The following is an 11,883-nucleotide window of genomic DNA, read 5'->3' on the forward strand; positions in this document are numbered from 1 at the left end:
AGGATCACCAACAGATGTGTTTCAGCATCATCAGCATGTGGGTTCCAGGATAAAAAGCAGGTGTTCCAGGTTTACCAGCAGGACTGTTTCAGCATCAACAGTATGGATGTTTCAGGATCACCAGATGGTTTGTTTCAACATCATCAAGCATGTGTCTTCCAGACTTTTCAACAGGTGTGCACCACAAATTTTGTTTGGGTACAGCGTTGCATGACCGCGCAATTGTCAGTTAAAGTCGCGCAGTGCCAAGTTGAAAAAAGTGGCCTGGACGTTAAGCAGGAAAATCCTCCAGGGCTAAAGTGGTTAATACATTTTAAAATGTTTGTTTAAATTTATATATGAATATGTGTGTGTCACTATATATATATATATATATATATATATACACACATATATATATATATATATATATATATATATATATATACAGTATCTCACAAAAGTGAGTACACCCCTCACATTTCTGTAAATATTTTATTCTATCTTTTCATGTGACAACACTGAAGAAATGACACTTTGCTAGAATGTAAAGTAGTGAGTGTACAGCTTGTATAACAGTGTAAATTTGCTGTCCCCTCAAAATAACTCAACACACAGCCATTAATGTCTAAACCACTGGCAACAAAAGTGAGTACACCCCTAAGTGCAAATGTCTAAATTGGGCCCAATTAGCCATTTTCCCTCCCGGGTGTCATGTGACTCGTTAGTGTTCTGAGTGGAACCTGTCCTGTTAAACCGCTGTATGGTGTTGGTCACCATGCTGCAGCTCAGTTCCAGGGTCTTTGCAATCTTCTTATAGCCTAGGCCATCTTTATGTAGAGCAACAATTCTTTTTTTCAGATCCTCAGAGAGTTCTTTGCCATGAGGTCTTCAGATGAAACATCTGCACCAGATTCACAAAAAAACGTATTTGCTTAAGAAAACTGTATGGCATGTAGGCAGATAGAGGTTAATGTTGCTCTGGTTGGGGAATGTATGGTTAATTGTATTCCCAGGTTTTCTTTTGGTGGGCTTTGCTGGGTCGACCCACTGGTTCCAATGTAAAGTAGTGAGTGTACAGCTTGTATAACAGTGTAAATTTGCTGTCCCCTCAAAATAACTGTTAAACCGCTGTATGGTGTTGGCCATCATGCTGCAGTTCAGTTTCAGGATCTTGGCAATCTTCTTATAGCCTAGACCATCTTTATGTAGAGCAACAATTTTTTTTTTTTTCAGAGAGTTCTTTGCCATGAGGTCTTCAGATGAAACATCTGCACCAGATTCACAAAAAAAACGTATTTGCTTAAAGCTGAGTTCCAGCCATTTCACTCACCTGTCCAACGGTCCAGCGATGCGGCCGCCCGAAGCCTCGATCCTCTCCCTCGGCGCCGGCATCACTGCTGTGGGCACCCGGCTGTGACAGTTTGCGGCTTCACAGCCGGGTACGCACTGCGCATGCGCGAGTTGCGCTACATGCCGTGATTGGCCGGCAATCTTCTGGGACCTTTGACATGTCCCAGAAGATTGCAGGGAGGGAGGGGGAGAGGAGAACTTCCGCTCAGGGCGCCGCGGCGCTCCGAGCGGAAGTGGGAGCGGGTACCTGTCAAAACTAGGTACCCGCCCCCCCCCCAAAAAAAATGACATGCCAAATGTGGCATGTCAGGGGGTTAGGACCACCTAAAGCGGAAGTTCCACTTTTGGGTGGAACTCCGCTTTAAGAAAACTGTATGGTACGTAGGCAGATAGAGGTTAATGTTGCTCTGGTTGGGAAGTGTATGGTTAATTGTATTCCCAGGTTTTCTTTTGGTGGGCTTTGCTGGGCCGACCCCATGGTTCTGTTTCATATAAAAGGAACATGGGGGTCCGAATCTAGGAGGCCCAGAGCAAGAGAGATGTGCTGCTCATTGCAACTGCCAGATTTTGAATCGCCAGTGCCATGCTGGGATCGGAATTCTCCCTATTAGGAGAGACTGCTGGGACTTGCGGTTCTTCTTGAAGAAACCTCCTATGGACTCTACCAAGTATGCTCTTGCCCAAGTGTAAGGCAGTGACCCTAACCAAAGTGCCGAGCTTAGCCCAGAAAAACCCATGTCAGGGAAGGCCTCTTATGTGACCCTTACTTGGCGCCCAACGAGGAGGGAAACATGAAGGACGTGATTATCACCCTACCCCCTCTAGCCCCACAGGCATGCTACAAAACATACTAAAAATGTATTTTTGTTTTACATACACCTTATAATACAATCATGCCTAATAATGCAGCCAAAAATAATTAGTTCTATAACAGTAATTTGATGAACGTATGGTGAATGTATAGTGCAGAAGACATACCGGTTCACCTGGAGGTCCTGGCTCTCCTGGGTTTCCTGGGAAGCCCTAGAAACAAGGGAGGAATAATTCATTAACTCAAATCTTGTTTAACAGACTTCAGATCACATCTAATGAATTATGTAGGGATATTTTTTACTGTGTAAATTAGAGAAATACTTATTTTAAAAAAAAAAAAAAGTTGCCAGCTGTAGGAAATAACAGTAGACTCTACTTTCCTAAGTAAACTCTGACATGAATAATTTTGCTCTAAAGCATAAAATTGCAGATATTTCTCCTAATTAGTAGAGTCAGTTTGTTTTCTTTAGCTGCGAGTACTTGCTTTAAATCTTTAAATCCAAAGATAAAAGGGACGAGGATGAATTTTTTCAAAATATAGGCATCCGAGAACGCAGGTCTGGAGACGACTAGCTCTAGGTTTTTAGATTTGATCCAAGCTTCATTCTTCAATTGATTTATTTTAGTACATACATATGGAAATTGATGTATCTCTTGTTGCTTCAGGGCCCCTTCATTTGTGTGCATCCCATAATGCAATAGGTTTTTGTGGATGAACTTGCTGGTGGGGTACCTTAACCACTTAAGCCCCGGAAGATTTTACCCCCTTCCTGACCAGGGTTTTTTTTGCGATTTTTTACTGCGTGATTTAACGGATAATTGCGCGGTTGTGCGACGCTGTACCTAAACGAATTTGACGTCCTTTTTTTCTCACAAACAGAGCTTTCTTTTGGTGGTATTTGATCACCTGTGCAATTTTTTGATCACGCGCTATAAACAAAAAAAAAGCGTCAATGTTGCAAAAATAACAATATTTTTCTATTTTTTTTATATGAAATTCCCCCAAAAAAACATGTAAAAATCTAAATTTTTTAATTTGTTTTATGCTACATATGTTTGGTAAAAAAAAATCGCAAAAAGCGTATTTTGATTGATTTGCACAAAAGTTATCGCGTTTACTAACAAAGGGAAAGATTTTTGTCATTTTTTTTTTTAACGAGTAATGGCGGCGATCTGCGATTTTTTTGCGGGACTGCGACATTGCGGCGGACAGATCGGACCCTTGACTGACATTTTTGACACTTTTGGGGTTACCAGTGACATTACTGCAGTAATCAGTGCTATATATATGCACTGTTACTGTAAAAATGACACTGGCAGGGAAGGGGTTAACTGTATTGGAGAGGGAGGGGTTAAGTGTGTCCTAGGGGCGTGTTTCTAACTGTGATTGGACATGGCTACTAGTGTAAAAACAGAGATCAACGGTCCTACATAGTAGAACCGTCTGATCTCCATTTTTACACAGGGGAGAATGACAGGCGGCTTGTTTACATCAGCCGCCTGACTTTCTCCTTTCCCGGCGAACGATCGAAGGCCTAGCTCGTAGTCTCCAGTCTAATTCATCACAAAGGTGTTCTATCGGGTTGAGGGCTGGACTCTGTGCAGTCCAGTCAAGTTCCTCCACCCAAAACTCGCTCATCTATGTCTTTATGGACCTTGCTTTGTGCACTGGTGTGCAGTCATGTTGGAATGGGAAGGGGCCATCCCCAAACTGTTCCCACAAAGTTGGGAGCATGAAATTGTCCAAAATGTCTTGGTATGCTGACACCTTACAAGTTCCCTCCATTGGAACTAAGGGGGCCAAGCCCAATCCCTCAAAAACAACTCCACACCATAATCCCTCCTCCACCAAATGATTTTGACCAGTCTATAAAGACTTGGATGGGCGAGTTTGGGGGTGAGAAACTTGACTGGCCTGTACAGAGTGCTCTGACCTCAACCTGACAGAATACCTTTGAGATAGATTAGAACGCATACTGCGAGCCGGGCCTTCTCGTCCATAATCAGTGCCTGACCTCACAAATGCGCTTTTGGAAGAATGGTCAAACACTCCCATAGACACACTCCTAAACCTTGTGGACAGCCTTCCCAGAAGAGTTCAAGCTGTTATAGATGCAAAGAGTGGGCCAACTCAATATTGAACCCTATGGACTAAGACTGGGATGCCATTAAAGTTCATGTGTGTGTAAAGGCAGGCGTCCCAATACTTTTGACAATATAGTGTAGAAAGAAGAGCATAAATCTGCTTGTTAGTAATAAATGGATTATCGAGCAATATAAAGCCGACCAGTGTAACCATTTACCTTCCAATTTTTTTATGCATCATCTATCATAACATGCCCCACTTGCCCTGTTTGGTCTATATATCCTGCCTGCAGTCAATAAGGGTACTGGCATCCATTTTTTCAAAATAAAATACAGATTGTATTCTCTTAAGATACAGATGTATTCCACATAAGGCTAGATGCATTCATTTCAGACATTTGATGGTTCATACTATTGGTATCAGTGGTAGTGTCCGCTCCTGTAGGTACTGTATTTCAACTGGTTAGGGTAACTATCCTGTCTTTGTCTGGCACATGGTTGGATGATGGGATGTTGTACCTATTACAAATGTAATCAAATAATGACAATACTTACATCTTGTCCTGGTGGACCTTGAGGGCCTGGTGGACCAGCAAGACCTCTAGTACCCTGTAAATAGTAAAGAATACCATAATATAAAAAAAGTATATATAATTCCTTCCTCAGCCAATATAAACTGTAAATGTAGACAGGTATTTAAGCCCAAACCCTGTTGGAAAAAATGATGGATTAACAGTAGAGTAGATGCAAACACTTTCAGCATGTCATTGTTCTCTATCACCAAGATCAAGAGTATAATTGTTCTCTATTCCCAGGTTCCAGTGTGTCATTGTTCTCTATCCCCAGGTTCTAGTGTGTCATTGTTCTCTATGCCCAGGTTCCAGTGTGTCATTGTTCTCTATCCCCAGGTTCTAGTGTGTCATTGTTCTCTATGCCCAGGTTCCAGTGTGTCATTGTTCTCTATTCCCAGGTTCCAGTGTGTCATTGTTCTCTATTCCCAGGTTCCAGTGTGGCATTGTTCTCTATTCCCAGGTTCCAGTGTGTCATTGTTCTCTATACCCAGGTTCTAGTGTGTCATTGTTCTCTATTCCCAGGTTCCAGTGTGCCATTGTTCTCTATTCCCAGGTTCTAGTGTGTCATTGTTCTCTATGCCCAGGTTCCAGTGTGTCATTGTTCTCTATTCCCAGGTTCCAGTGTGTCATTGTTCTCTATTCCCAGGTTCCAGTGTGGCATTGTTCTCTATTCCCAGGTTCCAGTGTGTCATTGTTCTCTATACCCAGGTTCTAGTGTGTCATTGTTCTCTATTCCCAGGTTCCAGTGTGCCATTGTTCTCTATTCCCAGGTTCTAGTGTGTCATTGTTCTCTATGCCCAGGTTCCAGTGTGTCATTGTTCTCTATGCCCAGGTTCTAGTGTGTCATTGTTCTCTATTCCCAGGTTCCAGTGTGTCATTGTTCTCTATTCCCAGGTTCCAGTGTGGCATTGTTCTCTATTCCCAGGTTCCAGTGTGTCATTGTTCTCTATACCCAGGTTCTAGTGTGTCATTGTTCTCTATTCCCAGGTTCCAGTGTGCCATTGTTCTCTATTCCCAGGTTCTAGTGTGTCATTGTTCTCTATGCCCAGGTTCCAGTGTGTCATTGTTCTCTATGCCCAGGTTCTAGTGTGTCATTGTTCTCTATTCCCAGGTTCCAGTGTGCCATTGTTCTCTATGCCCAGGTTCCAGTGTGCCATTGTTCTCTATGCCCAGGTTCCAGTGTGCCATTGTTCTCTATGCCCAGGTTCCAGTGTGCCATTGTTCTCTATGCCCAGGTTCCAGTGTGTCATTGTACTCTATTCCCAGGTTCCAGTGTGCCATTGTTCTCTATTCCCAGGTTCCAGTGTGTCATTGTTCTCTATGCCCAGGTTCCAGTGTGTCATTGTTCTCTATTCCCAGGTTCCAGTGTGCCATTGTTCTCTATTCCCAGGTTCCAGTGTGTCATTGTTCTCTATTCCCAGGTTCCAGTGTGCCATTGTTCTCTATGCCCAGGTTCCAGTGTGCCATTGTTCTCTATGCCCAGGTTCCAGTGTGCCATTGTTCTCTATGCCCAGGTTCCAGTGTGCCATTGTTCTCTATGCCCAGGTTCTAGTGTGTCATTGTTCTCTATGCCCAGGTTCCAGTGTGTCATTGTTCTCTATGCCCAGGTTCCAGTGTGTCATTGCTCTCTATGCCCAGGTTCTAGTGTGTCATTGTTCTCTATGCCCAGGTTCCAGTGTGTCATTGCTCTCTATTCCCAGGTTCCAGTGTGCCATTGTTCTCTATTCCCAGGTTCCAGTGTGCCATTGTTCTCTATGCCCAGGTTCTAGTGTGTCATTGTTCTCTGTGCCCAGGTTCCAGTGTGCCATTGTTCTCTATGCCCAGGTCCCAGTGTGTCATTGTTCTCTATGCCCAGGTTCCAGTGTGTCATTGTTCTCTATGCCCAGGTCCCAGTGTGTCATTTTTCTCTATGCCCAGCCCAGGTTCCAGTGTGCCATTGTTCTCTATGCCCAGGTTCCAGTGTGTCATTGTACTCTATTCCCAGGTTCCAGTGTGCCATTGTTCTCTATTCCCAGGTTCCAGTGTGTCATTGTTCTCTATGCCCAGGTTCCAGTGTGTCATTGTTCTCTATTCCCAGGTTCCAGTGTGCCATTGTTCTCTATTCCCAGGTTCCAGCGTGTCATTGTTCTCTATTCCCAGGTTCCAGTGTGCCATTGTTCTCTATGCCCAGGTTCCAGTGTGCCATTGTTCTCTATGCCCAGGTTCCAGTGTGCCATTGTTCTCTATGCCCAGGTTCCAGTGTGCCATTGTTCTCTATGCCCAGGTTCTAGTGTGTCATTGTTCTCTATGCCCAGGTTCCAGTGTGTCATTGTTCTCTATGCCCAGGTTCCAGTGTGTCATTGCTCTCTATGCCCAGGTTCTAGTGTGTCATTGTTCTCTATGCCCAGGTTCCAGTGTGTCATTGCTCTCTATTCCCAGGTTCCAGTGTGCCATTGTTCTCTATTCCCAGGTCCCAGTGTGTCATTGTTCTCTATGCCCAGGTTCCAGTGTGTCATTGTTCTCTATGCCCAGGTCCCAGTGTGTCATTTTTCTCTATGCCCAGCCCAGGTTCCAGTGTGTCATTGTTCTCTATGCCCAGGTTCTAGTGTGTCATTGTTCTCTATGCCCAGGTTCCAGTGTGTCATTGTTCTCTATGCCCAGGTTCCAGTGTGTCATTGTTCTCTATGCCCAGGTTCCAGTGTGTCATTGTTCTCTATGCCCAGGTCCCAGTGTGTCATTTTTCTCTATGCCCAGGTTCCAGTGTGTCATTGTTCTCTATGCCCAGGTTCTAGTGTGTCATTGTTCTCTATGCCCAGGTTCCAGTGTGTCATTGTTCTTTATGCCCAGGTTCCAGTGTGTCATTGTTCTATATGCCCAGGTTCCAGTGTGTCATTATTCTCTATGCAAAGGTTCCTGTGTCTTGGTTCTCTATACCCAGGTTCCAGTGTGTCATTGTTCTCTATACCCAGGTTCCAGTGTGTCATTGTTCTCTATGCCCAGGTTCCAGTGTGTCATTGTTCTTTATGCCCAGGTTCCAGTGTGTCATTATTCTCTATACCCAGGTTCCTGTGTCTTGGTTCTCTATACCCAGGTTCCAGTGTGTCATTGTTCTCTATACCCAGGTTCCAGTGTGTCATTGTTCTCTTTGCCCAGGTTCCAGTGTGTCATTGTTCTATATGCCCAGGTTCCAGTGTGTCATTATTCTCTATGCCCAGGTTCCTGTGTCTTGGTTCTCTATACCCAGGTTCCAGTGTGTCATTGTTCTCTATACCCAGGTTCCAGTGTGTCATTGTTCTCTATGCCCAGGTTCCAGTGTGTCATTGTTCTCTATGCCCAGGTCCCAGTGTGTCATTTTTCTCTATGCCCAGGTTCCAGTGTGTCATTGTTCTCTACGCCCAGGTTCCAGTGTGTCATTGTTCTCTATACCCAGGTTCCAGTGTGTCATTGTTCTCTATGCCCAGGTTCCAGTGTGTCATTATTCTCTATGCCCAGGTTCCTGTGTCTTGGTTCTCTATACCCAGGTTCCAGTGTGTCATTGTTCTCTATACCCAGGTTCCAGTGTGTCATTGTTCTCTATGCCCAGGTTCCAGTGTGTCATTGTTCTCTATGCCCAGGTTCCAGTGTGCCATTGTTCTCTATACCCAGGTTCCAGTGTGTCATTGTTCTCTATGCCCAGGTTCCAGTGTGCCATTGTTCTATATTCCCAGGTTCCAGTGTGTCATTGTTCTCTATGCCCAGGTTCTAGTGTGTCATTGTTCTCTATGTCCAGGTTCCAGTGTGTCATTGTTCTCTATGCCCAGGTTCCAGTGTGTCATTGTTCTCTATGCCCAGGTTCCAGTGTACCATAGTGCATGATTGGGTGTTTGAAGTAAGCAGAACTTCTGCTCATTTACTAAGCTCTGTAGCAACTGTTCTTGCAGAGTGCAACTACACTTTGCAAAGTGCACAGTCTATTAGCCTTTAGTAAATCAACCCCATTGCCTGGGATTCAAAGTATCAAAATGTCATTGTTCTGTGTCCCCAAATGTCAACATGAATTGTTCTGTGTCCCCAAGTGCCAGAATCTACAAGAACCAGTGTTTCATTGTTCTGGGATTCAAAGTGACAGGGTGTCATTCTTTTGTATCCCCATTATCACCAATTACCAGTGTGTCATTGTTCTGTATCCCCAAGTGCCAGTGTGTCATTGTTCTTTATCCCCAGGTGCCAGTGTGTCATTGTTCTGTATCCCCAAGTGCCAGTGTATCATTGTTCTGTATCCCCAAGTGCCAGTGCGTCATTGTTCTGTATCCCCAAGTGCCGATGTAAAATTGCCCTGTATCCCTAGGTGCCAGTGTGTCATTGTTCTGTATCCCAAAGTGCCAATGTGTCATTGTTCTGTGTCCCCAAGTGCCAATGTAAAATTGCCCTGTATCCCCAGGTGCCAGTGTGTCATTGTTCTGTATCCCCAAGTGCCAGTGTGTCATTGTTCTTTATCCCCAAGTGCCAATGTAAAATTGCCCTGTATCCCTAGGTGCCAGTGTGTCATTGTTCTGTATCCCCAAGTGCCAGTGTGTCATTGTTCTTTATCCCCAAGTGCCGATGTAAAATTGCCCTGTATCCCTAGGTGCCAGTGTGTCATTGTTCTGTATCCCAAAGTGCCAATGTGTCATTGTTCTGTGTCCCCAAGTGCCAATGTAAAATTGCCCTGTATCCCCAGGTGCCAGTGTGTCATTGTTCTGTATCCCCAAGTGCCAGTGTGTCATTGTTCTTTATCCCCAAGTGCCAATGTAAAATTGCCCTGTATCCCTAGGTGCCAGTGTGTCATTGTTCTGTATCCCAAAGTGCCAGTGTGGCATTGTTCTGTATCCCCAAGTGCCAGTGTGTCATTGTTCTGTATCCCCACGTGCCAGTGTGTCATTGTTCTGTATCCCAAAGTGCCAGTGTGTCATTGTTCTGTGTCCCCAAGTGCCAATGTAAAATTGCCCTGTAACCCCAGGTGCCAATGTGTCATTGTTCTGTATCCCCAAGTGGCAGTGTGCCATTGTTCAAGGAGTCGACAGTGTTTTGTTGTTCTGTATCCCCAAGTGGCAGTTTGCCATTGTCCTGTGATTCAAAGTATCAGTGCGCCAATGTTCTCTATCCCCATGTACCAGTGTGCCATTTTTTTGTATCTCTATGGGTCAATGTGTCATTGTTCTATATATCCAGGTGTTATGGCTCTGTATCTTCATGTGCCAATGTGCCATTGCTTTGTACCCACAAGTGCCAGTGTGTAATTGTCCTGTATATCCAAGTTTCTATGTGTTATTGTACTATATCGCCAAGTGCCAGTGTATCATAGTTCGGTATCTTTGAGTGCTAACATTTCATTATCTGTATCTTAAAATTCCAAAGCACCATTGTTCTATATCTGAAGGTGCCACTGTATCATTGTTCTGTATCCGAAAGTGCCAATGTATCATAGTTCTGTATCTGAAAGTGACAATGTATCATTGTTCTGTATCTGAAAGTGCCAATGTATCGTTGTTCTGTAACCAAAAGTGCCAATGTATCATTGTTCTGTATCTGAAAGTGCCAATGTATCAATGTTCTTTATCTGAAAGTGCCAATGTATCGTTATTCTGTAACCAAAAGTGCCAATGTATCATTGTTCTGTATCTGAAAGTGCCAATGTATCATTGTTCTGTAACCAAAAGTGCCAATGTATTATTGTTCTGTATCTGAAAGTGCCAATGTATCATTGTTCTGTATCTGAAAGTGCCAATGTATCATTGTTCTGTATCTGAAAGTGCCAATGTATCATTGTTCTGTATCTAAAAGTGCCAATGTATCATTGTTCTGTATCTGAAAGTGCCAATGTATCATTGTTCTGTATCCGAAAATGCCAATTTATAATTTCTCTTGGTCCCTAAGAACCAATGGGGTTAATTTACTTAAACTGCAGAGTGCAAAATCTGGTGCAGCTCTGCATAGAAACCAGTCAGCTTACAATTTTATTTTCTCAAGCTTAACCACTTTACAACTGCCCGCCGCAGTTATACTGTGGCAGGCAGCCACTCCTGCGCGAACCGCCGTAGGTATACGTCAGTCGCACGCAGACAGCTAGGGGGCGAGCGCGCGCCACCGGCGGCACGCTCCCGCCCCCACTCGTCAGTGGGTAAGCCGATGCATGGGCAGGTGGCTCCGATTGCCACCTGACACCCGCGATCGTTCCCCGCTGAGAGAGAAGGACGGTCAGCTGTTGTAAACACAGCTGACCGTTCTTCTCCCTGGAATGATCAAAGAGCTCCTGTGATCCTTCTATATAGGATCACAGGTCGATGTGATCATTTCAGAAGCCACGCCCCCCACAGTTAGAAACACGCCTCTAGGTACACATTTAACTCCTTGATCACCCACAGTGTTAACCCCTTCCCTGCCAGTGTCATTATTACAGTAACAGTGCATATTTTTAGCACTGATTACTGTAGTAATGTCACTGGTCCCCCCAAAAGTGTCATAAATGTCAGTTAGGGGTCCGATTTGTCCGCCGCAATGTCGCAGTCCCGCAAAAAATTGCAGATCGCCGACATTACTAGTAAAAAAAAAAAAAACAATAAAATGACATAAATCTTTCCCCTAGTTAGTAGATGTGATTTTGCGCAAACCAATCAAAATACGCTTATAGCGATTTTTTTTTTACCAAAATTATGTAGCAGAAAACAAATTGGCCTAAAATGTTAAAAAATTTAGATTTTTAGATTTTTAAAAAAAAAATTTGGGAATGTTATATAGCAGAATGTGAAAAATATTGTTTTTAATTTTTTTCAAATTTGTCGCTCTTTTTTTGTTTATAAAAATAAAAATCGCACAGGTGATCAAATACCACCAAAAGAAAGTTCTGTTTGTGGGAAAAAAAGGACATCAATTTTATTTGGGTACAGCATCGCACGACCGCGCAATTGTCCGTTAAAGTAACGCAGTGCCGAATCGCAAAATATGGCCTGGTCATTAAGGGGGCAAATCCTTCCGGTCCAGAAGTGGTTAATTGAACAAGCTGAAGTTAGAAGATGATTGGCTACCATACACAGCTGCACCAGATTTTGCACTCTCCAGTTTTAGTAAATCAACCCCAATGTGT

General features: G+C 43.8%; 1 protein-coding gene across 1 annotated transcript in view; it reads right to left on the reverse strand.

Moving 5' to 3' along the window:
- Positions 1 to 11,883, reverse strand: part of COL22A1 (collagen type XXII alpha 1 chain) — a 624,908-nt gene that overhangs the window by 85,683 nt on the left and 527,342 nt on the right. Inside the window, exons 43-44 of the mRNA XM_082257569.1 lie at positions 4,786 to 4,839; positions 2,311 to 2,355 (exon numbers count right to left, since the gene is read on the reverse strand). Of these exons, the coding sequence (XP_082113695.1) occupies positions 2,311 to 2,355; positions 4,786 to 4,839 (99 nt within the window). The remainder of the gene's footprint in view (positions 1 to 2,310; positions 2,356 to 4,785; positions 4,840 to 11,883) is intronic.

This window comes from Pelophylax lessonae, assembly GCF_965119305.1.
Source record: "Pelophylax lessonae genome assembly, chromosome: 5".
In the NCBI taxonomy this organism is placed as follows: Eukaryota; Metazoa; Chordata; class Amphibia; order Anura; family Ranidae; genus Pelophylax; species Pelophylax lessonae.